Consider the following 26,391-nt stretch of genomic DNA (forward strand, 5'->3'; position numbering starts at 1 on the left):
TTAGAAATATAGTTGATTTCTAGTGTTTCAGGTATACAGAAAAGTGTTCTTTTTCATATTCCATTCCATTATAGGTTATTACAAGATACTGAATATAGAGTTCCCTGTGGTATATAGTAGATCCTTGTTTATCTATTTTATATGTAGTAGTGTGTTTGTAGTAGTGTGTATCTGTTAATCCTGTGTTCCAAATTTATATCTTCCCCCTTTCTCCTTTGGTAACCATAAGCTTGTATTCTTTGTCTATGAGTCTATTTCTGTTTTGTAAATAAGTTCATTTGTATCGTTTTTTAAGATTCCACATGTAAGTGATATATAATATTTGTCTTTCGCTGACTTATTTAACTTAGTATGATCTCTGGTCCATCTGTGTTGCTGGAAATGGCATTGTTTCATTCTTTTTTATGACTGAGTAATATTTCTGTGTGTGTGTGTGTGTGTGTGTGTGTGTGTACACAACATCTTCTTTATCCATTCATCTGTGGATGGACTTTGGGTTGCTTCCATGTCTTGGCTATTGTAAATGGTGCTACTATGAACATTGGGGTACATGTATTTTTTTGAATTAGTTTTTGCCTTTTCTGGGTATATGCTCAGGAGTGGGATTGCTGGATCATATGGTAACTCTTATTTTTAGTTTTTTAAAGACCGAAGACTCCTTACTGTTCTCCATAGAGACCGTATCAACTTACATCCCCACCAACAGTATAGGAGGATTTCCTCTTCTCAACACCCTCTCCACCATTTATTATTTGTAGACTTTTTGATAATGTGAGGTGATACCTGATTATAGTTTTGATTTGTATTTCTCTAATAATTTGCAATATTGAGCATCTTTTCGTGTGACTGTTGGCCATCTGTCTTCTCTAGAGAAATGTCTGTATAGGTCATCTGCCCAGTTTTTGATTGAGTGTTTGGTTTTTTGATATTGAGCTATGTGAGTTGTTTGTATGTTTTGGAAATGAATCTCTTTTCAGTCACATCATTTGCAAATATTTTCTCCCATTCTGTAAGTTGTCATTTAATTGTGTTTATGGCTTACTTTGCTGTACAATAGGTTTTAAGTTTAACTAGCTCTCCTTTGTGTATTTTTGTTTTTGTTTCCATTACAATAGGAGATGGATCCAAAAACATTGCTGTGATTTATGTCAGCTGTGATTTATTTGTATTTTATGGTATCTGGTCCATGTCAGTCTTTATTCCATTTTTAATTTATTTTAGTATATGGTGTTAAGAGAATGTTATGATTTAATTCTTTTACATGCAGCTGCCCTGTTTTCCCAGCACTGCTGGTTGAACAGGCTGTTTTCTCCATTGTATGTTCTTTTGTCATAGATTAGGTGACCGGAAGTGTGGGGGTTTATTTCTGGACTTTATCCTATTCCATTGATTTATGTTTCTGTTTTTGTGCCGGTACCACACTTTTTAAAAAATTATTATTATAGGTCTCTAATATAATCTGAAGTCAGGGCACGTGATTTCTCTAGTTCCATTCTTTTTTCTCAAGATCGTTTTGGCTGTTTGGGGTCTTTTGTGTTTCCATACAAATAAAATTTTTTTGTTCTTGTTCTGTAAACAGTGACATGAGTAATTTATTAGGGATTGCATGAGTAATTTGATAGGTAATCTGTAGATTGCCTTGGGTAGTACAGTCATTTTAACAATGTTGATTTCTTCCAGTTAAAAGTGATAAAAGTGGGCATCCTTGCCTTGCTCCTGACAAGTGTTACCTCTTACAATTTTAATTACCTATTTTAAAAGCAAATATAGTTTAAAGAGAATAATTACTTTGGGACATTGCAGGGATCATCAGTACAATCAGTCTGGCCAGCTGGTTCTTGTCTTTGAAACTTTTGGAATAGTGGTTAGATAAAGGTGTGAAATACAACCTTAAAATGAGCATTGCTTCAGGTTACCTAGTTGGCTGGACGTGGAAACTCAGTTCAGTTCAGTCGCTCTTGTGTCCGACTCTGTGGCCCCATGGACTGCAGCAGACCAGGCTTCCCTGTCCGTTACCAACTTCCGGAACTTGCTCAAACTCATGTCCATTGAGTCATTTATGCCATCCAGCCATCTCATCTTCTTTTGCCCCCTTTTTCTCCTGCCCTCAATCTTTCGTGGCATCAGGGTCTTTTCCAGTGAGTCAGCTCTTTGCATCAGGTGGCCAAAGTATTGAAGCTTCAACTTCAGCATCAGTCCTTCCAATGAGTATTCAGGGTTGATTTCCTTTAGGATTGACTGTTTTGATCTCCTTTGTCCAAGGGACTCCCCATTATTCTTCTCCAGCACCACAATTTGAAAGCATCAATTCTTGGGGGCACTCAGCCTTCTTTATGATCCAACTCTCACATCTGTATATGACTACTGGAAAAAACAGCATTGACTGTACAAACCTTTGTTTGCAAAGTGATGTTTCTGCTTTTTAATATACTGGCTAGGTTTGTCATAGCTTTTCTTCCAAGGAGCTAACGTCTTTTAATTTTGTGACTGCAGTTACTATCCACGGTGATTTTGGAGCCCAAAAAAATAGTCTGTCACTGTTTCCATTGTTTCCCCATCTATTTGCCATGAAGTGATGGGACTGGGTGACATGATTTTAGTTTTTTGAAACTAAACTGTTAGCATCAACGTGTGATGGTATGCAGGGGAATTTTGACCATTAACTTGCTAGTATGTGAAATGAGCACAACTGTACAGTAGTTTGAACATTTGGCACTGCTTTCTTTGGGTTTGGAATGAAAACTAACCTTTTCCAGTCCTGTGGCCATTGCTGAGTTTTCCAAATTTGCTGGCATATTGCATGTAGGACTTTAACAGCATCATCTTTTAGGATTTGAAATAGCTCAGCTGGAATTCAGTCACTCTCACTAGCTTTGTTTGTAGTAATGCTTCCTAAGGCACACTTGACTTCATACTCCAGGATGTCTGGCTCTAGGTGAGTGACTACACCTTTGTGGTTATCTGGGTCATTAATACCTTTCTTGTACAGTTCTTTTATGTATTCTTGCCTCCTCTTAATCTCTTCTGTTAGGTCCTCGCTGTTTCTGTCCTTGAAATGTTCTTTTGGTATCCAATTTTCTTGAAGAGATCTCCAGTCTTTGCCATTCTGTTGTTTTCCTCTATTTCTTTGCATTGTTTACTTAGGGCTCTTATCTTTTCTTGCTATTCTTTGGAACTCTGTATCTTTCCTTTTCTCCTTTGCCTTTTGCTTCTCTTTTCTCAGCTATTTGTGAAACCTCTTAGAAAACCAGTTTGCCTCTTTGCATTTCTTTTTGTTTGGGATGATTTTGGTTACCCCCTCCTGTTACGAACCTCCATCCATAGTTCTTCAGGCACTCTATCAGTTCTAATCCCTTGAATATATTTGTCACTTCCACTGTATAATTGTAAAAGCTTTGATTTAGGTCATACCTGAATGGTCTGGTGGTTTTCCCTACTTTCTTCAATTTAAATCTTGATTTTGCAATAAGGAGCTCAGGATCTAAACCATAGTTAGCTCCAGGTCTTGTTTTTGCTGACTGTATAGAGCTTCTCTGTTTTTACCTGCAAAGAATATATAATCAATCTGATTTCAGTATTGACCATCTGATGATGTCCATGTAGTTCTCTTTGGCCCAGGGCAAATTCTGTATTAAATGTTTTTTCCTGATAAATATTTTGCATGTACTTTATTTACGTACATATAGTTGAGAAAACCAATAATTCCTTTCTGAAAACTACATCATTGTACAATGCTAGTTATCTACTGATGTGTAACAAAATTTTGCTCCTTAAAAGAATGAACATCTCACACAGTTCTTAAGGGTCTGCCTAGGTGGGTCGTTCTGGCTCAGAATCTCATGAGTTTGTAATTAAACTGTACCCTGGCACCTCAGTCTCTGGGGCTGGAGGGTTTACTTATCTTCTCGCTAACCTTGACAGAAGGCCTTAATTACCCATCATGTAAGCCTCTTTGGTACTGTTCTTAGCATAACTTTTCCCAGGAGTCAATGAGAGAGATTGTCATTAAGACAGAAGCTTCCGTGTCCTTTAATCTTGGGTCTGACATACTTTCAGTACTGTTAGCGCTGGTAGTCTTCTATTAACAGACCAACAGTGTGGGAGGGGATTGAATAAGGGCATGAATTCCAAGAAGCAGAGATCACTAGGGGCTGTCTTAGAGCTGGCTGCCACAGTCACTAAGCACCTTTATTAAGGAAATATTTGTTCAGTGATTTCTTGTAGTTAGCATCCATCTTACATGAGTATTATCCAGCCACTTAAAATCTGAACGTGCTTTAACTTTTAATTGGTGACTGGAGTTCATCCTTATGAACAGCATGGGTGCTATAATAGGGATAGGAGGGTGTGAGGAATCTCTTTGACTTTGTTCTTTAAGGCCTCTGGCTTAGCTTTCTGAGGTCTCAGGCTTGCTTTTGCACCTTTTGTTCTTCCCTTGTTTGAAACTAGCTGTGATCTGCGTCTTTGTGAATGCACTTTCTTGGCTTCTGGTTTTGACCAGTATCCACATATCCAGATCTTTAAGAACTGAATATCAAGTGAACCAGCATGCGTGCTCAGTCGTGGCCAACTCTTTGCGACCCCGTGGGCTGTAGCCTACTGGGCTCCTCTGTCCATGAGATTCTCCAGGCAAGGATACTGGAGTGGGTTGCCATTTCATCCTTCAGGGGATCTTCCTGACCTGGAGATCAAATCTGGTTTTTCTGCACTGCAGGCAGTTCTTTTTACTACTGATCCCCCTGGGAATCAAGTGAACCAGGCATCCTGTGAAAAGTTCCTCCAGGTTTTCCCTTTGGAAAAGTAAAGTTCTCATTGCTTAGCCTTTGTGAAATATGTTGGGTTTTTGAGTTGTTTTTTTCCTTTGCTTATTGAAGAGGCTTCTGGATAGTTGAGGTTGCCTGGTAAGTGACCACTGGCTAAATGAGGTACCAAATGTGAATTGTTTAGTTACTTGTTTATTAGAGTAGACCATTTTGTAGGCCGTTAGCATAAAAGAAAGGTAAAAATCTCTACTAAATAAAGTACAGAATAAGGAAGACCCTTGGTAGTGTAAAAGACTCTAAAATATACTTAAAGTTTTTTTTTTTCCTATTAGATAATAATTGACAGCAGAAGTTTACTATTTGTTAAAACGTTTATAATTTTATAGAAGTACCACTTTAATAAAACAACTCCTGATAATTGGAGTATTTAAGAACAATAATTTTACTGCAATATTTTCTCCCTTTCTAGAGACAAATGGAATCAAACTGGAACTTTGTAGAAGAACTGCTGAAAAAGTCCATCAGTGTTCAGGTACACATTTAAAGTGAGATGGTTTGTGGGCTTTGCTAAATTTTTATGTTACAGATTTTATTTTTAAGAACCAAGCAAACCGTTAAGATGATTTAAATAACAAACTTGGTTTACTTATTAGAAACCTGAGATAAGAGTCAGCATTCTTTGTTAAGGCAGGGTCCTTGTACAATAGTTTTTATTTTGAAGATTTTTATTTTAGCACTGCGTTTCCAGTTAAAGGACAAAGATAATTATCCTAGTTGCTGACTTTGACAGAATGTATTCAAAATAAGGAGCAGATGCTTCAGAATCAGCCATTCCTTGACTGTATGATATCAAGTCTAGGAGACACGATGAGGGAGATAGTCAGTGGCATTGGAAATTCAGCTGTATCCTCGTCACAGCAGGAAGGTGACTTGCCTTGCTGGGCAATTTGTCTTACAGGCTTGAATCATACTCTGACTGATAAGGTCCTAGTTTCTGAGCCTCATTTCATAGCTTATCATTTTTCTTTCTGCAGAACTGTTAATGCAGTGCTTCATGGCCCAGAGGTCAGATTTGACCTCCTTTTAAAATAGTTTTAAGTGAGTTCTTCATCATATCTTTAAACATACTGTATTATAGTTCTGTAAAGTTTTGTGGCATAAGTTGTTTATGTAAGATTTTAAAGGGAAATTTTAGTATTTTTTTTAGTGTGGGTAATAGACTCATTTTCTGTTAAGAAATGAGGATTGTTAAAAACCTGAAGAGGAATAAAAAATATAGTAGTACAAGACTGCCCCACATGTACACATACATTCATTTTTTACCCATATCTTTGAAAATCATTTTAATAGCTTAAAATTTTGTTTTCCCTATTATCATTACTGTTAGTTTTTTTTAGGTGAAAATATAAGTACATTTAGTTATAAGATAAAACTTCTAATTATGAGCTAAGATTTCTAGATTAGAATGCCAAAGAACTCTGAATACATCAGTTGCATCTGAAGCAAAAGAGCTGTTATCTCAACCATTGTAAAAATTGTTGTTTCTTTTTTTGTATCATTTTAATTGGCTTTCTCCTGTGTTCTTTTTGAGAACATACTGATTTTAGTAGCTCCAAGTTTCAGACATGTATTTTTTTTTTTTTACTTCAAGAATGTATGGAATCCTTAAAAAGTGGCCATTATTTACATCATCAGTGTTTTAATGGTATCTACTAAAGCTGTTGTGAAGATACATCCCTAATTCTTGTAAGGAGGTAGACTGACCATATAGATTTACCTGGCTTGGGATATCCCAAGATGTGGGACTTTCGGTGATAAAACCAGGGAAGACCTGAGAAAACTGGGCCAAGTCAATCATCCTAGAAGCAAGGATAGTACAGCTAATCTAAGAAACTTTCTCTGAATTTAGGTCTAGCATAAAGTCAAAGAAATACCTTTCCTGTGAGAGAAGAGGTCATTGTAATATTCAGAAAAAAGCGGTCCATTCTCTCTAGTAATCTCAATTTTGTCTTGCCTTGATTATATCAAATTAGATTTTATAAATAGTATAGGACTACTTGGTGGAGTTCTTGAAACCAATTTTGTGGGTTCATTAGGTAGTCATAAAGAATAAATAATATATTTGGATAGAACTCTCAGTGTGATGATCTGTTTTCCCCCATTGAGGTAAATTAAAATCTGACCGTGCTTGTATTTTTTGACCTCATCTCCAACTGTGAAAGAAAGAGTCTGTTTGCAATATTAAAAAAAAAAAAAATGTTTTACATATACAGCAGTCTTCAAATAAAATTGGTAGGCATTCCTCTGTAGTTTCGATTAAGCAAATAATGTTCCAAATCTTTTTGTAGCCATAGAGAATCTTCCAGAAACAGACACTGAGGCTTTGTTAGTAAAGAGAACATATATTGTTAAATTTTGCTTAAACTGAATAGTTAAGTATTTGCTCTAAAAACGTTCTTATGAGGTAATCCTGTTTAATATTTGTGAATGCTAACAGTAAACATTTGTTCTACTTTTACAACATCATTATTTTCATGTGAAAAGCTACATTTTTAGTTTTATGCCACTTTTTAAATAAAGCCTCATTATTTTCTGAGTTCACAACAATTTTCTTTCAAAGGTCATGAAAGGGTGTAAGAAGAAATCCTAAGCAGGCCTAATATTTTTAAAATATTTTTATTTGTCAAAGAATCCTGAGAGTTAAGGCTAAAAACAACTCAGAATATGGTTAGTTCTGAATAATGTGGGTCAATAATCTAATTACTAATCCAGAATTACTGTGTTTCTTGGACAGAAGGATTTTGACTGGAGTATTGAAGTCTAACTCTTTGTTTAGTCACTGAGTCGTGTCTGCCTCTTTGTGACCCCATGGACTGTAGCCCGTCAGGCATCTCTGTCCATGGGATTTCCCAGGCAAGAATACTGGAGTGGGTTGCCTCTTCCTCTTCCAGGGGATCTTCCCAACCCAGGGATCAAACCCATGTCTCCTGCATTGGCAAGCAGATTCTTTACCACTGAGTCACCAGCCGCTAACTCTCTTTATCCAATCCTGATAAAATCCCATCAGACTGACAGTTACTGTTGAGCTTGAAGTAAGTTTCATTCTCCAGATGGTTTCTGATAGGCAAGTTAGTTATGCATAAAAAATGAACCCCAGTTGTTATATTGCCATTTCTATAAAATAAGCTAAAAAATGTTTCTGTTTTTAGTTCAGTAAAACAATTTGGTACATGGAATATACCCAAATTTAATATGCCTGCATTTGATCTTTCAAAATAAAAGTTCTAGGAAGATACCCTTTTTAAAAGGACTGAGAGATCAGCAGCAGACCCTGGAATATTCTAGGATTGCTTTTTATATGAAATAGTTTATATGTACTCATTCAGCTGAGATGAGACACCCAGAGAGCCCACAGGATCTTGTGATAAATGTAGAAATTGAGTAGCATGGGCTCTGGATTTGAGATAGATAGGTTTGAATCTACATGGAAAAGAGCCCCACGGGCCTTCTGGTTTATTAAAAATCAGAGAGCGTGGACTTAGATACCGTTAATCAAAATTCTTGGTTTAGGTAGAGTTTGGCTTCAACACTCACAAAATTAAAATATGTCCACTTAAGGTACAATAGTGTGAATGTGTTGCATTTATTTATTTTTTTTTTTTTGCATTTATTATGTGATTGTCAAGATTCAGTGTTTCAGCTACAAAAATTCATTCACAGTGTTAACTGTTGCTTTGCGAGCACTGTCCATAGCACTAAGTGTCCATTTTCCACTTAGGACAGTCTTGTGGAGTTCCATTTTAGACTTTAGGAAAACTGGGACACAGAGTAAGGCTTGTCCAGGCTCACTCAGCCAGCTAGGAAGTGGCAGAGCTGGAATTTGAATCTTCATGTGTTTTTTAGTCATTCCAAAGTGAAGTCACTCAGTCGTGTCCAACTCTTTGCGACCCTATCGACTGGAGCCCACCAGGCTCCTTTGCCCATGGGATTTTCCAGGCAAGAGTACTGGAGTGGGTTGCCATTTCCTTCTTCAGGGGATCTTCCCAACCCAGGGATCGAACCCACATTTTAGGCAGACGCTTTACGGTCTGAGCCACAAGGGAAGTCATTCCAAACTCCCTTGAAACACTTGACCTTGTAAGATTCTTAGTAAAACTCTGCTTTTTTTTTTTTTTTCATTTTAAAACTTCTGTGCAGTTATGTCTTTGATTAGTAATGTACTTTGATTTGTAAGATCTGTTTTGGTAATATTTGTGGAAAGCAACTATCTCAATTTTCCACTTTTTAAAATTTCTTTTTGTGATCTCCCTCTCCAGAAAGTCTGTGATGACAAAAATGTAAGGTAGGAAGAAATTAATATACTCAGATGTTCTCAAATATTCTTCCTCACCATATTTCAGCTGTTTTTCTATTATGACTTTGAACTAAGATGTCTGTTGGCTCCTCTACTTCTAAATATTGTAAATTCTTATCTCTTTGGCTTTCTGAACTTGAAGATAGGCAAATCGTTTAATTCAGCTGATGTGCGCCCACCCACACAATTTTTAATGGAAATTTTTAAGAAAAACTAAGGGAACATGGTTCAAAACAAAATCATGGTTGAATATACAAAACATAAGCGTGTGCTTTACAACAAATACTATCTGTGATTAATTTAAAAAAGAAACTTACTTTTCAAGTCACACTCAACTGACTTACCCTGCCAGAACTATGGAGAAAATGGTATTTTATAAGACAATTCTTTTCATTTTAATCTGTAGCCACTAGCAAGAAAAGGATGGGAAATTTATCTCCTTTCCTTAAAAAAAAAAAAAAAAGAGGAAAAATTCCCCCAGGATACTGTATTTAATTTCTTCTTGATTGGTTACAGTGGAAAGAGCATGGGCTTTGGTCTCACAAACTTTGATTCAAATCTTGCTCTGGTCACTAAGAGCAATCTTGATCAAATCTGGTGTCGATTAGATGTTAATTTTTTTCCCTCATGTTTTTGGAAGTTGGTGTAGTATAGTATGTCTAACCAGCTTTGGAGTCATGAGTCCTAACTCCTTCCCATATGCACTTGGGTAAGCCATTTGTAACTTCTGAACCTCAACCCTTTTTTTTTTTTTGGTAAAATGAATGTAGTAAAACTGACATGGTATGAGACATACATGAATAAAATACGTGAAACATCATATAATACCAGACACATAGTTGGTATTTAACCTTTTGTTTTTCCCAAACTTTGTATATTTTTATGGTTTAAATACCTTTTTGTGAATTTTGCATGTAAAATGATTTTCAGATACCAAACAAAGCAATACAAAACTCTTCAAAATGAACCCACTTTTTTCATGTAATTCACTTTTTAATCTTGCAACATAATTAGTATGTTTTAATTCACATCAGTATGTGCCATGAGAATAAACCTACATCTAGTTTAATATTTTCATGATAAAATCAGAACGTTAGTGACCAACAAGGGTTAAATGAGTTTAATTATCAGAGGAACTAAATATCTTTCCCTAAATCATAGAGCTACTTGATGAAAAGAAACACTAGAACTCAGATCTGTTTTGTTGATAAAACATTTACGGAGTCTCTTTGGTGAAGCAGGCACTGCGCTAGGCCTAGGGAGCATTATCGCAGTCCTTAAGGAACTCAATGACTTGAAGGCAGATAGGAAGGTAAGAACCGTGTGTGATGTGTTGACAAAGGTATGTAGCTTTGTACAGAAAGTGGTGATCCCCTTCTCTTTCTGAAATACTTCTCTCGGAGTCCATGATGCCTGGTTTCCTACCTACTTCATTGGATTTTGCTTATAGGCCTCCTTTTTCATGATACCTGAATTTTGGACTAGCAATCAGCTGTCAGTTCTGGGTTCTTTTCTGTTTTCTGTCCACAGTCTTTCCTAGATTGATCTTATCTAGGCTTTTAGCTCTGAAAACCATCAATATGAAGGTAATATCCAAGTTTGTATCAATAGCTCTGACTTTTTCCTTGAGCTGTAGACCCATAAATTGTGTAATATTTCCACTCGTTTCCCTGTGCACTCATCTGTTCCTTCCCTGTTCTTTGCCACTTTAAGCAGTGGTTCCATCAATCCATTTTCTTAAGCCAAAACTTAAGAATTCCCCTTGATTGCTATCTTTCCTTCATACCTTAATATAAGTCATCAACAAATCCCATCAACATAACTCTAAAATTGTCTGCCTGTCTTAATCTTAGAGTTTCACAGTTATCTCCTAGAATTTTAAGTTGGTGGGAGGAGAAGGAAGTAGAAAAAAGGAGACATTTTAATCTTCTGTAAGGAAATAACCATGCACCTTTGTTGAAAAGAGACAATACTGAATCCATTCAACAATTATTTACTTAAGGCATACTGTTTACCAGGCACCTTCACATTTCCAGCGTGTCTGCTTGTACTTAACCTTTGTCTGCTTTTCTGTTACACTGGAAGTTCTTTCAACTCTTCTAACTGATCTTATACCTCTGTTCTTATCTGCTATTGTCATCTTGCTTGATCCAGTGTAGCATTTTTGAAACCTTCATTTCACGTCACCCCTGTGTTTACAGTCCTGTAAAGGCTTCCCAACATAATTAAAGTACAGTCCATACTTCTGACTGTGACCTGTAAAGCCTTAAATGAGATATGGTTCCTGACTATCTCTGACTTAATCCTATAATACCAAGCTTACTGCTAATTCAGGAAGTTCCCATGTATTTTCTCTGCCATCATTGCTTTACTTTCATTTCTGTATGGGGTTGGCTCTTTTCCATCCAATCATTTAACCCAAATTCCAGCCCTCAAAAGCTCAGATAATAAAGAATCTGTCTGCAATTCAAGAGACCAGAGTTCGATCCCTGGGTGTGGACGATCCCCTGGAAGAGTAAGATGGCAATCCACTTCAGTATTCCTGCCTGGAGAATCCCACGGACAGAGCAGCCTGGCGGGCTACACGCCATGGGGTCACAGAGAGTCGGACGCAACTGAGCAACCAACACTACTACCGCTGGCCTCAAAAAGGCCTCTCAATTGTAGCTCCTGATTTTAAAAAAATGGCCCGCATGCTTTGTCAGTTACTCTACCACACTACTCTGCTTTTGTTTTGCCTTTTGCAGCGGTTGTAACTGTTTACATTTACCTTGTTTGTGTCCTCTTTTTCCATTCTCCCCAAAGTGTAACTTCTATCAGTGTGTGTACTCATTTATTGCATTTTGCCTAGAACCTCAGGATAGTGCCTGATATATAGTAAGCTTTGAATAACTGATTGGAATTCCGTGTTATGTCAGCTTTTAACAAACAGGCATGTTATTTGATATATAAGTTTAAAGTATCACTTTTTTACTCCTACCAATTGCCACATTCTAAAAGGTTAAAGCATATGTACTCTGCCAGTGCTCTGGTTTTGAGAAGAATAACTCCTACATTTCTATAAAGAGTTGCTTTAAGTATGGTTGAGTCTTCTGTATTTTTAGATAACTTATGCTACTTTCTGGTTAGGGTTTCTTTTCAGTCTCTACATTATTTAGTTATTAACTAAATAGTCTCTACACTATTTAGTTATTAATTACCTATTGCAGTTAAATAATTGAGTTAAAAGTCAAACTGAGTTATGTAATTTCAATTATCATATTAACCTTCTCTAAAGCAAAGTTACATACGTTATGCTGATTCAGACCTTCTGGTCTGAAGATGAGAATGGGTATGACTTGGTGATAGAGATCCATATTCTTTTCAGGAGCAGGTTATTTGCTACAGTGTCAAGTTATAGTAATGTGTGTTGGTCATTATTTCGTTCCTCACAATTTCTGTCTATTTTTTAGGATAGAATACTAGAAGAGCAGTTACGAATGTATCTTCACTGTTGTTTGACCCTTTGTGATTTCTGGGAGCCGAACATTGCAATTGTCACCATTCTGTGGGAATATTACAGTAAGAACCTGGTGAGTAAATAGAGTATGAATTTGTTCCAGGAATTTGAAGAATTTGAACATGGTATTTGAGGAATGTTTTTATGGTTTAATTATATATAATTACAGAGATTTCTTAAAATTAATTTTTCAAAGTAGAGTAGCTAAAAAATATCTTTATGTTACACTTTGTCTAAAGAGCATTGACATAGGGGAACAGAGCATCTGACGTCCCTTTTCTCTTAAGGGTGAGATTAAGCAAAGAAACCAGAATTGTGCCAGAAAGATATTTTTTTAAATCCTCATTTATAAATGTTTTCTAACAACTGCTGATTGCTTGCAACACATTGAACAGTTAATGCTATCTTGAATAAGAACTAGTCTTGGCATTTGAGTGGCTACTAGGCAGAAGCACACATATTGTAGGAAAAAAAGAGAAGAGTTACAATACTTTGGAAAGCTAGAAGAAGGGAATATCTGACCCAGTGTATGGGCTTGTAGAAGACTTGATGAACTCATAATTTTTTAAATTGGCCTGGGGAATAAGTAGAATTTTCCAAGTACAGAAGAAAATGAACATCCAAGCAAAAGGCATAGTCTGGACAAGTGTATAGAGGCATGAAAAAACATGATTTATGCCTACTATGTTGAATAGTTCTAAATTATGGGTCTGAGGTGACTGGAGAAATACAGGAGATGAAGAAAGTAGAAGAGTTTGTCCAGGGCTGGATTTTGAAGGGTTAAAGATAACATGCAGTTGAGTTATGATTTATCCAGGAGACATTGGAAAGCAAAGATGTGACGCAGTATGTATGTGTTTGAGAAAGTTTTTTACTGAAAGTAGTATAAAGGAAGTGGATACAGATGAGGCAGTAGTCCAGTATGGTAGTATAAGCAAATAGCACAGCAAATGAAAACTAAAATAGGGACAGTGAATTTATAAAGAGAGGGTAAGTTTGGAAGAGAAAATTTTTAAAGTACATTTAAAGGATAGATAGAAAAAGATATGGAGGACTTACAAGTAAATTATAAGTTTGGGTCTGTACATAATTGAACTTATTAAAAATGAGAAAAATACCTTCCTCTGAAACATATTGTCAGTCTGGCTGGAGAAATGACCAATTCTAATTTTCAGGCAGAATGTATACAAGATGGGTCTGTAATGTCTTGTTATACCTGAAAACAGAGAAGGTATCCAAGTAAGCTGGAGTTGTGTCAAAAGAACACAGGAGCCTGCTTTAAGGAACTCCCATTCACCAGTGCTGGGTAAATTTGGACATGATAAAGAATAACCATGGACAGCTGTGGATTATGTGTTTAAATCCTCGAATCTGTGGTATTTTTAGAAAACTTGTTATTCTGGAAACTGTAAATAAAGGAAAATATAAACTATATTTTAGAATAGCAAATTTCGAGCTAGTTTAGAAGGAGTGATAGAAAATCACTATCTTGCACATCTGTTGAAAGAAGCCATCTGGATGATGATCATCCCTGGCTGTTCAAATGGTGGGGATCACTTAAACAGATCGATCAGCATGATTAGTCTTAACATCACAAAAAGAATGAAAGTCAGAACTTACGTGCCTCTTTGCTAATTGAAATAGGAAGTACTCAGGACTGCCATGGGAAGATTCTCACCAAAAAACTGGACCTGAATCTGATCAGTCCACTAGATAGAGCAACCAGTTTACAGAAAAGATAGCAGATGAAAGAATACATTACATTAAGTGACTCCAGGAAGATGTAAGGAAGATCTTGAAATGTAGGAAGATAAGCCCCTAAAATCAGCATTTAGGAAATGCTGCACAATAAATTACCTGTTAAATGGTATGATGAAACCATTGGAAATTTTTATCGGATAAAAGAGTTAAGAGGCATGTCAACCAAATGCAATGTATGAATCTTGACACTATCCTAATTTGAACAGACTAACTCTTAAAAAGACATTTGGGAGATAATTCAGGAATTTGAAACACCCCTTGGTATTTTGTGCTTGAATGGAATTTTTATTTTAGGGGGAATATGTGGTATTGACTGTGTACTTTTTATGATTAAGAAGAGTCAGAATTTTAATGAGCTAGTTGGGATTTACAGCTTTCTGTTGTTATTTATTCAGAGATTTAATACTTGTTTTCTGTTTTTTCCCTTTTAGAATAGTTCTTTCAGTATTTCTTGGCTTCCTTTAAAAGGCCTTACATATATCATTAAGTCACCCTTGTCTATGCTAGAAATGGTGAAGACCTGCTGCTGTGATAAACAAGATCATGACCTGTGTAAATCCAGCAGTAGTTACACTATTTTCCTTTGCATTTTGGCAAAAGTTGTCAAGAAAGCAATGAAAAACAATGGTCCTCATCCTTGGAAACAAGTCAAGGGAAGGTGTGTGCCGTATCTTTCTTTGTCATGAATGTTCATTTACATCTTTGGAGAAGTTTTACTATTTGTGTTTTTTAAGTTAATTTGTACTTGGATGTCTTTATGGTTTACATCTTAAATGTATTTGTTAAAGGACAGCAAAATATGGAGCATTTTGATCTTGCCAATTTGTTACAGTAAGAAACCAACCTAATATCCTTAACTTGGGGAAGATTTTAGTTTCTTATTTATCTCATCAGTCCTGAAGAATGAAATCCCATATATTAAGTGCCGGTATAAAAGAGAACTGTTGTTTTTCTTGCCAAAGTTAATTGTAATGTTTCATGTAATTCCTTGCACATATTTTATTAAAACTTACAGAAATAAAAATCATGTCCAGATTATGCATTGGCAAATAATAGATTCAGTCTATAAAATTTTGTGTTCTTTGAGTCCACCAGTCTCACAAGCCCAGCTTTCTTGAATGAAAACTAACCAGAATATAATAGAACCAAAACCTCTGATGTTCTCATTTGAGGAGTATGCCATTTTCATATCTGGTGTGGTGAAATAAACGTTTGGTCACATTTGTCTAGTGTTGTCCTTTTTTGAGAGTTTTACTTGTTAAGTGGGTGTGATTCTTACTGTCTTCCCTTGTTCTGCTTTTGCCTATGAGCCCCTTTTCTAGCCCTCTGTGCAGTTGACTGTTCTCCACCGCTTGCTTAGCTTAAGCAATGGAAGTTCTTGCAGCAGAATACGGTAGATACTTCTCAATAATCTCTAAATGAAATTCCTGTTTGAGTCACACAATGAATAATTCTTGCAACATTATGGTGACACAGTTTGGATTTTTTATTTAGAATATACTTTTTTTTTAATGGTATCTTTGTTAAACCTCCAGTAATTAGGTAGCTCAAACAGTAGTTAACTTTCCTTTTTTTCTGTTTGCCAGTTTGGTTTGGAATCTTAAATATTTTTATTCAAGGTATAATACTCTGAACTTTATTGCTTAAAGAAATTGGAATTCATAACAAGACTGTATACCAAGCCTATCATGGGTGTGATGGGGAGGACATGAAGATAATTAGATCTTTATCTTCAGGAGCTTATCTGCTTCATTATTTATAAATAAACATTTAACCTCTCATAAGCATTAGTCATTTCTGTTTTGAATAAACCAATTATAAAAGTTGCAGAGAAACTTAACAGTCTCTAAGTAAGATTAAAAATGAATGGTGTTCAATTCTGATCCCTTAATTAATTAAGGGATATCAACTCTTAAATTATATTAAGTAGTGTTGACAACAGATTTTTAAACAGCTAGTCTTGGATATTTGAGCACTAATAATTTTTGTTTGTGAGTGGGTAAAAATAATTTTTCCAGTATTTTGCATTGTCTTAATGTATAAGTATAAAGCCAGTTCTTTGTGAAGGCTAGAGAGAGAAAGCATTTAAGGAACATTGTTATATAAAATTGCCCTGTTAAGAGTTCTGTAAAGTACATCAAGTTGTACTTAAAAGAATTACATATTCTTATTTGTCAATAAACATTGGAAAAGAAAGGTTACAGGGAGATTAAAAGGAAAAGCCAAGTGCTATATAGAAAATAGTATTTCTACTGTCCTTTGGGGAAAGCCACTGAATCTTGATTCACTTATAGATGCTTGCTGCATCCTTGAGAAATTTGACAGTTGAGAGGGGAGGCATAATCTGTGAGTTTTGTTTTCTAAGCAACAAAAGTGATACAATAACCTCCATTATGTAGAAATAGCTAAAAATTTAAAGTGATGAGACTGTCATAAGTATTGAGTTAAATGTTATTTTAAAAGATGGATTTTTGTGAATGAAACAGTGTTAAGAATTCATTTGTTTTCATTTTACAGGATATATTCTAAATTCCATCAAAAAAGAATGGAAGAACTAACTGAAGTTGGTCTGCAGAACTTTTTCAGTCTTTTCCTCCTGTTAGCAGCTGTGGCAGAGGTGGAGGATGTAGCAAGTCATGTTTTAGGCCTCCTAGATTTCCTCAAGCCTACTTTTAAAACCTCTCCTCTCATCTGGAACGGTCAGATGGCCTTCCTCTTGATGTATACCCAGAAAAATCTGGACATTGGTGTTTTGGCTGAGAAATTTTCAAATGCTTTCCGGGAGAAAGCAAAGGAGTTCTTGGTATCTAAGAATGATGAAATGGGACAGAGACAGACTCTGTGGACACTTCTTTCCATATATATGGACAGTGTTCAGGAGGTGTTTGAGACAAGCCATTGCTTGCATCCTTCTCATGAAAAACTGCTTAATGATGGTTTTAGCATGCTTCTACGAGCTTGTCAAGAATCTGAACTTAGGACAGTATTGAACTTTCTACAAGCTGTTCTGGCCAGAATCAGGTATGTTTTCCAGTAATGTGGTAATGTATTAATTTGTTTTATATCATTACCTGTGTTGATTCTATGTTAAAGTCTTCCTTTTGACATACTCATGAAATTCTGTTGTAAAGAGAGCAGTTAAAGCAAGTTTTACTGCAGTGTAGTATAAATCAGTAGTTTTTAAACAGTGCTTCTTTGAAAGAAAGCTTACATGCAAGCTTACAAAACTCAGCTCTGGTGCAGTCCAGGAGCCATGCCTCTTGGCCCCGTCTTGCCTCTCTCCCTCTCCTAAAAACATTATCCAGAGGGATAGTTCAGACATTCTAAGCAAGACCATGAACTCAAATCTGAGGTGACTGTCATCGAAACATACACAGTTCGGTGTACTTAAGGAGATTTTGGCCACATTGTACCGTTAAATAAAAAGGTTATTTTCTTTAAATAGTTTGCTGCAGAGTTGTAGCCTCAAACACATGAAATGAGCTGTGCTTAATCACTCAGTCGTGTCCTGCTGTTTGTGACCCTGTGGACTATAGAGCCCACCAGGCTCCTCTGTCCTTGGGGATTGTCCAGGCAAGAATGCAAGAGTGGGTTGCCATGCCCTCCTCTGAGGGATCTTCCCCACACAGGGATCGAACCGAGGTCTCCTGCATTGCAGGTGGGTTCTTTACCGACTGAGCCACCAGGGAAGCCCCAAACACATGAAATACTCCCAGCTAAAGCAGTATATTCTAAGAGTGAGAAAGGATTGCTCTACAGCAAGCTTTGTGTAGATGATGTTCACCAGTCATCTATATAAAACCTAAGTGTTCTCAGATCTACGTGACTTATACAAATGTGCAGATGCACTCAGACCCAAACAGTAATGGGTGAGAACAGTGGTCATGCTGTTTATTGCCTTTAAGGCTCTTTTCACATAGCAGTTTCACCTTTGAAGTTCATGTTCTTAACTTAGACACTACACTCAGTGCAGTTAGGTATAGAAATACAATTTTATTTAAAATCATGTCTGAACTTAAATGAAGAAACTGCTTCCCTTTTCTTAGTTGCACATTACAAAAGTAGCATCTTTTTCAAAGATATTAAACTTAATGAAATTTCTGAATTTTGGGTATTTATTTATTACCAATTTCATTTATTAATGATTTTCTTAATTTACTTTACATTGGTCTGTGTGTTCATAGACATCAGTTCACGGGTTTTCACTCATTAGGTTTTCTGTAGTTTCTATATTCATGTACTCTAGTTCTTGATCAGATAATCATCCCCATATCCCTAGATATAAGCTGAATCAAATATTTAGATGGACGGATAGATAGATAGATAAGTAAATGAAAAGCCAACTTCATTAGAGGAAGCTTTTACTGGTTCTGGATCTTCTCCATGAAATACATTTGTTTGTTCTTAGTCTAGTAGAGTCTATTAGCAGATGCTATACTTTTCCAAGTACCAAATTCATTTTGTTTGTTCAGTTTTTAAATAAGTAGTAAGCAGTATTTCCCTGTGCTTTTTGGGCACAGTTAGAGATTTCCACATTTCCGGTACCATTTTTGGTTTTTTTATTTATATTCGTCTGAATAAACAAAAGAAAGAAGGAAAAAGAGGGAACTGGTCTAAACCAGCCCGGTGATGCTGCAGCCTGGGCAAAGGAATAGACGTTTTTAGCATTAAAGCCAAAGCAGTTCCAGGAGTGTTGGGAAAATATTGCTTGCAAGTACCTTGTAAGCTGTTCACTACAGTGCATTTTTGTTGAATCCGTGAGGGTCGCTGTTCAGAAGTACAGAGGTAGGAATCAAGAGGGCATAATGAAGACTGTCAATTATATAAAAGGAGAGTAACTTTACATTGATATTAAGAATTTCTTCAAAACTGGATCTGGTTTGAGTGTGTTAATTTGGTGTCATCTTGAACAGGGGGCAAGGAGTATGTGCTCTACAGGACTAACCAGTAAAAAAAAGGACACAAATGTTTATGCTGATAATATTTAATTCCTTGTAGAAATGTTTATGTTTGGTTTTGCTTTATACTTTTCAACTGTGATCAAAAGCAATTGCTATAAGAGAATGTGAAATCATGTGCAACTTTCTGTCACCAACATTATCAAGCAGTTTTAACAGAAGTATGAGGTCAGTGTGTGAATAAGGATGGTGTAGTCATGTGCAGGTCATTATTAATGCTGTCGTGGTACAGCATTATATCTTTTACGTTTCTAAAGCTTGCCTAGTAACTTGCAACAGCCCTTCAATGAGACTGAGTGCAGGACATAATAAGAGGGACTGTGACTTGCATGGTTTTATTTTATTCCATCAACTTTCAATACTTCCAAGCAAATATTGTCAAAACAGACTTGCTTTAGTGTGGGATATTTGCAGGGAAAGGGCCCCAGAGATCATTCAGGATTGTTTACCTTAAAAAGAAAAAAAAAAAGAAGGGAGGGAGGGAGGGGAAACACAAGAAAAGTCCTCTAGGTATTTGATCATTTGGAGATGTGTTCCTGATCTCTTAACTCCAGATTTGGAACTTCAGTGAAGTTCTTTCCAGAGGACTCTTTTGGGTATGCTATAATATTTTTACTATTAATATTATTAGGAAGTTCAAAAATAATTTGAATAGTTGTTAAAAATTAAAGCACAAGCTTTTCTTTTTCTTTTAAGAACAAAGCTAAATTCTTTGAATTTTGATTTAGATAGAGAAAGGTGGGTTACATAGATTGATGATATTTATTCCTGACTGCATCCCCGACAAAGGAAAGAATGAAATACTTTACCTTAGCAATCTCTTCTGTTTTGTAATTCAGGTGGGAGTAAGCTCCCAGTCCTTGCATAAATGTGTGTGCAGGATATGTGCGTGTGTGTGTGTGTGTGTTGAACTGGGTAATAGTTTTATAAAACTGTATGACAGTGAAATTATAGGTAGGAAGGAACTAAGATCACTGATTAAAGAGAGAAGCGGCTCCCTCTAGGCTGTTAAGAAATAATAACTTCATATGCCACTTTCAGCTAACTGGAGCTGATGGCTCACCAGAGCATTCTTTATTGCTGATTAAGTAGCATTATGAAAATACTGACTTGGTTGTGTTAACTAAATGCCTCCATGTTTAAAACTCCGAATGTCAAATAGTTTTAGCAGTCATCTTTAACATTTCACATTACCTTTCTGGAATCACATTTCTAGTTCTCACTTGGCTGTTATTTGAGGTTAATATAAAAATGGCAGTCTTTCATTTGTGGAGTTAGGTGTAGCCAAAAGCTTTTCTTTAATTATATCCATTCATGCTGCTATAGTTAAGGGTCTGTCAGCATTTCCATTATAAACCTCCATTTTCAGGGTTTTATAACACAGCTCTGAAAATTAGCTCTGGGCAAAAACTTGACATACAAGGCCTCATGAGATTCTCCCTCCTCCCCATCCCCCTGTTTCATTTTTACTGAAGTAGAGGTGAGTGATTTCAAAATGCCTTTTGGCATCTGCAAATATCATTCAGAGTTTAAAAAGAAACAATAAATTTTCAGGCTTTGTACCTGTTTGTTCTACCACTTAAGGGAGGTTGTGGACTTATGAATTTAAGCCAAATGGATATTGATCAACTGACATCCTATTTTGTATTAAACTAGAGCCTAGTTTCAAAGAAGTCTAAAGGCAGCTGAAAACTTGTCTAAGATGTCAAATGTGCAGACTAAGAAATAGTTCAAAAGGGAAGATGACCTGCTTTTGATATTGCATGTGCTCAAGTGCGACTCCTTAAAAGGTTTGATTCTTTTTCCTGGCTTCAAAATACATTTGAAAATACATACATTTTTTCATTCTTTTCTTCTTTTTCCACGAACTTGCAAGTTCATCTGTTATATATCTTTTTTGACGTTTAGCTTGGGTGTTTGTGTGTCTTTGTACACATTATATGAGAACTATGTGTAGCATTCTCCTCAGATATTTTCCATGCTCAATAGTTCTAGGTATTTTAATCTTTATTAGTATGACATCATTTATTCTAAAAGAATTTTTACTTTAATCTTTCCTTTGGGAGATAACTGGAGATTTTCTAGGCAAGGAAAGAGGTAGTTCAAAAGGAAATATTCTTGTGCTGATCGCCAAATAATTTACATGATTTTTCAGAAAAAAATAGAGACCTGTTGACAGTATGCAAGCCTTTTCCTCCTTTTGTTATTGGGTGTTCTATTAGTATAATGGGTTACAGCGTTTAATTATTAAAGAATTGTTTACTACAAAACAAGTTAAAACCAATATGATTTTTTAAAATAATCAAATTATTTTGTGTTATTTATTTGCAGTTTGATTAGCATTTCCCAGATTGCCCAGAACATCTGGGGTTCTGCTGTTTCATCATGTGTATATAGGAACATCTGTGTATATGTACATATATGTGTATGTGTGTCTTATATACACATAGGTACATCATTTATACTATGTGTATGAGTTGTATACTTTATGAAGATTTTGATTTGATTTGATACAGATTTTTAGGACAGTGTTCTAATAATTTGAGAGAGGGAGCACATGAGTATGTCCCATGGAAAAATACATTTATAGTTTTTATTTGAAAAATCAGACAGTTGTGTTGCTAACTAAGAGTGATCCATCCACCAGTTTTGATTGCTTCAGAGAAAGCATAAGCATCTCTAAGGGAATATACTAGTATTAACATTGTGGAAATATATAAAGTGTATGAATTTCTTTTCATTAAATAGTCCATAATGAGGTTTTTTACATGTACACTGTGAATTAACTTTTTTATTTGCTTATGTACTCTTTGCCAAGCTTGAATTGCACAAAGCATGTTTACTATAGCCCTTTTATATTACATATTTTATAAATTCATGGAGTAATATAAACCTCTTACCCTAATAACTTGGAAATTTGTGTGTGTGTGTTTTGCTGAAACATATGCTATTTACTTAATTTTTCATGTATAAGAGTTAATATTTGGGTCATTTATTTAATCCCCAACTAGATCTATTAATAGGTATGCGTTCTCCTTGTATAAGTACAAAGTGATTGTTTTAAAGTATTATAAGGGAAAAGTTATGTGTCCAAATTTCAGCCTTATTAGTAAAATTAGGATAACAGCACAAACCTCACCGGGTTATTTTAAGGGTTAAATATAGTGTAACCCTAGTAATGTGAAGCAGTGACATAGTGCCTGGCATATTAGTAATTGTTCAATAAATGGGTGTTGCTTTTATTATCATTATCGCTGTTTACAAAAGAGGCCATGATGTGTTCATTTCTTTGGGCTACACTTTATGCCTGGCAGCCTCAGCGTGCTCACGTGTTTGTGTGTGTGTGGACTTGGATGGTTCTTAACCCATTCCTAATATAATACCTTTTACGAAGTGGATAGCTCAGTTGGTAAGGAATCCACCTGCAATGCAGGAGACCCCAGTTCAATTCCTGGGTTGGGAAGGATCCGCTGGAGAAAGGGATAGGCTACCCACTCCAGTATTCTTGGGCTTCCCTTGCGACTCAGCTGGTAAAGAATCTGCCTGCAATGCGGGTGACTTGGGTTTGATCCCTGGGTTGGGAAGATCCCCTGGAGAAGGGAAAGGCTACCCACTCCAGTATTCTGGCCATTTTTTTCATGTGCTTATTGATCATTATGTCTTATTTCAAGAAATAATCTATTTGGACCCTGTGTCTATTTTTAAATTATTTGTCTTTTTGTTACTGAATTATAAGAATTCTTAGTATATTTAGATACAAATCCCTCATCAGATATGATACACAAATATTTTCTCCCATTTTATGAGTTATCTTTTAATTTTCTTTCTTTTTTTTTTTTAATTTTTTGGCCACACCATGTGGCGTGTGGAATCTTAGTTCCCCAACCCAGATTCGAATCCGAGCCTCCTGCATTGAAAGGTGGAGTTTTAACCACTGGACTGCTGGGGAAGTCCCGTTTCACTTTCTTCACATCTTTTGTAGCATAAATTTTATAAAATTTTAATGAAGTCCTATATATCTGTTTTTTCATTTGTTGCTTCTGCTCATCTCATATTCTTGCCATATTTATCTTGTTGGAGAGCAATTCTGCTATGTCATTCTTTAACACCTTTAATGACAACCTGATAAGACACAAAGAAAATGTAATGTCTAATTCCTTATCGCAGTTTTTGAAGTTATCCACAGTCTGACTTTACTTTATTTCTGTACCTTTTTCTTGTGGTTCTCATTTGATCAAATGAAACTATTAATTACCAAGATATCTCCCAAATCTTTTTTACTGTTACATCTTCCTGTCAAAACCAGTTGAGGATTCAGATTAGAGAATGGCCGGGACAGCAGAGCTAGATCTGAGGACTGAATGGGCTGCAGATATGTGATAACCAATGATTAGAAAAGGGTTAAATTCAAGAAGTGAAAGCAGTTGTTAAGATCATAAGTCAGAAATGGTCAGTGTTGGTTACAGTAGGCAAAGAGATGGGGTGGCAGAGTACAGGAAAAGAAAGGGGAAAAACCTCAGAAGACTTATTTAGAGGGATCTGGGGAAAGGAAAAGGTGATTTGAGAAGGTGGTAGTACCTACATCGGGGCTAGAGATGGGATCAGTGAGCTTCAGGTAGGAGCGTTGTACGTGGGAGAAGTCAGGATTTCAGGCGGTAGTGGACAAACCCCACCCGTAAGTTGTGCTTTTTTTCTTCTGCGTGTTAAGGAAGTGTTTGTGTGTTCTTTCTATTGCAGCATAGTATAAGAAGCAGGAGTTTTAGGGTCAGTAAACCTGAGATCAAATCGTCCCTCCTCTGCTTACCAACAGTGCAATCTTGAGAAGCTCCTTAGCCTTTTCTAAGCTTCAGTTGCAAGTTTGTAAAATAGCCCTTACTTTATAGGATGTGTATGAATATCTGCTTAGGTCTCTGCTGTCCATACACACTGCCTGTGTGTGACAGTTTAAGTTAATGAATATAATGTGACATACAGTGCCTCCGGTGCACTGGTTTCTTCCCGGGTGCTCAGGGGCTGTTCGTTGTTAGTGACGGCTGTGGTAGGCAGCAGCAGAGCTCTCGGGCAGCGCTGCCCGAGATGCTGTGCCTCCCCAGACGCCTGACCATGATAATCTCTCGGCATGTTTGTTGTATTCATTTACGTTTTCTTCATTTTTATGTCAGCAGTGTTATCCTTTATTCCAAACTTCTCTTGAAACATATGCTTGTCCATGTATCCAGTCTTAAATAATCTCACTTTTCTTGAAATTTCCTTAACACTTTCTCTCAAATGCTCTTTATTGCTTTCTACTTTGTATTTTTTTTTTCCTACAGAGGATACATCAAACAAATTATTCAGCAAATCCAGCTAATATTTGTGAGTGCCTGTAGTGATAACGCATTATTGTAGGCAGGCACTTGGCGTACATCTGTAAACCAGTTAAGTGCAGTGTGTATGATATGAACTCGTGTATTTATTACATGAAAGACAGACTGAGAAAATAGAAAGGTACTTTACATGTTTATCCATCACCTTTTCATCATTTTTATTTTATTGTTTCAACCATTCAGTGTTATTTGATAATGATTTATACTTGTCCCCAGATTTTACCTGCTTATCCAACAATTCTTGCCAGTATCCACATGAATGTAGAGAGCAGTATCTGTGCAGCCAGGCTATGGGTTTAATGGATTTAATACATAATCTGAATTTCAACTCTGTGCTTTTTTTCTTCTAAGCACCATTGGGCAGGAGGGACTTGCAGAAGAATGACAGGAGTCCATTCTTCTCAGTTAATTGGAAGGTTTTTGATGTTATAGAAAAATGAAACTCATATCTACCCTAGCTGAAAATTTGGGACCATTTTTTTAATAACCAAAACTATTCTCCCACTAAAATATGGAAACAGGTGGAGCAAGTGGGCCTTTGAGCTTTTCCCTTGCTTTTGAGGGTCTCCAGAACCTCTCCATTGAGGCTGGGTCCACAGGAACACTTTGAATGTAAAAGTAGAGATCATCTGTATTTGGATTGGGTTGGAAGCAAGGTATTAAATATTTGGAAGAGGGAACTGAAATAATGGAATGGAGGAAATACTTGATAAAATAATTTAAAGCAGTTCCCTGGAGTGGAAGATTCCTTATTGAAAGGGCCTGTTGAGTGACTGCAGCACAATGTAAGAAAATAAGACTAACAGCAAAGCACAGCTGCGTGAATTTCAGAAGCCTTGGTACAAGAAAAAGGTATCAACGTGTCCATGAACTTCTCAGTCTTAGCCACTTTTCTTAATCTTCTATTTTTTTCTGTTTGCTGTGCCCCTGATGTAATCTCCAGTTATAACCTAGGTCAGATCTAATATTTAGCTTCATCTCCAAAATTATAAAAGTAGAGAAGTGAGTAGAACTTTATAGAATTTTTTTCAAGATTACTTTCAAGAAGTAGATGAATGGATCTTTATGACTTCTGATTCATAGTTGTTTGCAAAGTTTGAATGAAAGCAGTAAATTCCACCTCTCATAATTAGGAAAAGGAAGGTAACAGTGGCATAAGAACACTGAAACAAATTGTGATAAACATTAGGGTAAAAAGGGACAAGGGCAAAAGGAATACACTCTGGGAAAGGAAACATTTCGTTCTTTTGAAAGCTCAGGGAATAGGAGTGCCATGATTATTTTCTATACCAAGCACTGGGATATTTCTCTTTAGCAAAATGGCAATAAAACAAAAGATGCTGGGATAACATGAAAGTTACTTTCCCCAGTCTTATATGCCTGTGATTCCTTTTCTGAACTCCATGGTTCATTACAGGTGTTTGGACCACCCGGATCTTTGAAGCTTTGGATGAAATTCAGTAGGCTTATAGGAAGGCCTTTGCTACTGTGCTCTTTCATGGCACCACCCAGGGCTATGTTTCTTAAAACAAAGAAAAGTTGTTACAATAAATATATCGAAGACTGGTAAATCCCATTTGTGATGGGCTTGCTGAAGTTAACTTGTTTCCAACTGTGGGATGGATAAAAAGACCTGAAATTATGATTTCAGTAGGCGGACCCAGTCTTAAGAAACTCGGGAGATAAACTA

At 36.2% G+C, this 26,391-nt stretch overlaps 1 protein-coding gene across 4 annotated transcripts in view; it reads left to right on the forward strand.

Moving 5' to 3' along the window:
* Positions 1–26,391, forward strand: part of MMS22L (MMS22 like, DNA repair protein) — a 124,365-nt gene that overhangs the window by 25,354 nt on the left and 72,620 nt on the right. For all 4 annotated transcript variants that reach the window (XM_061131884.1, XM_061131885.1, XM_061131886.1 and 1 more), the window contains 4 exons: positions 5,233–5,295; positions 12,570–12,689; positions 14,809–15,035; positions 16,895–17,398. In XM_061131884.1, the coding sequence (XP_060987867.1) occupies positions 5,233–5,295; positions 12,570–12,689; positions 14,809–15,035; positions 16,895–17,398 (914 nt within the window). The remainder of the gene's footprint in view (positions 1–5,232; positions 5,296–12,569; positions 12,690–14,808; positions 15,036–16,894; positions 17,399–26,391) is intronic.

Source organism: Dama dama, chromosome 28, assembly GCF_033118175.1.
Source record: "Dama dama isolate Ldn47 chromosome 28, ASM3311817v1, whole genome shotgun sequence".
In the NCBI taxonomy this organism is placed as follows: Eukaryota; Metazoa; Chordata; class Mammalia; order Artiodactyla; family Cervidae; genus Dama; species Dama dama.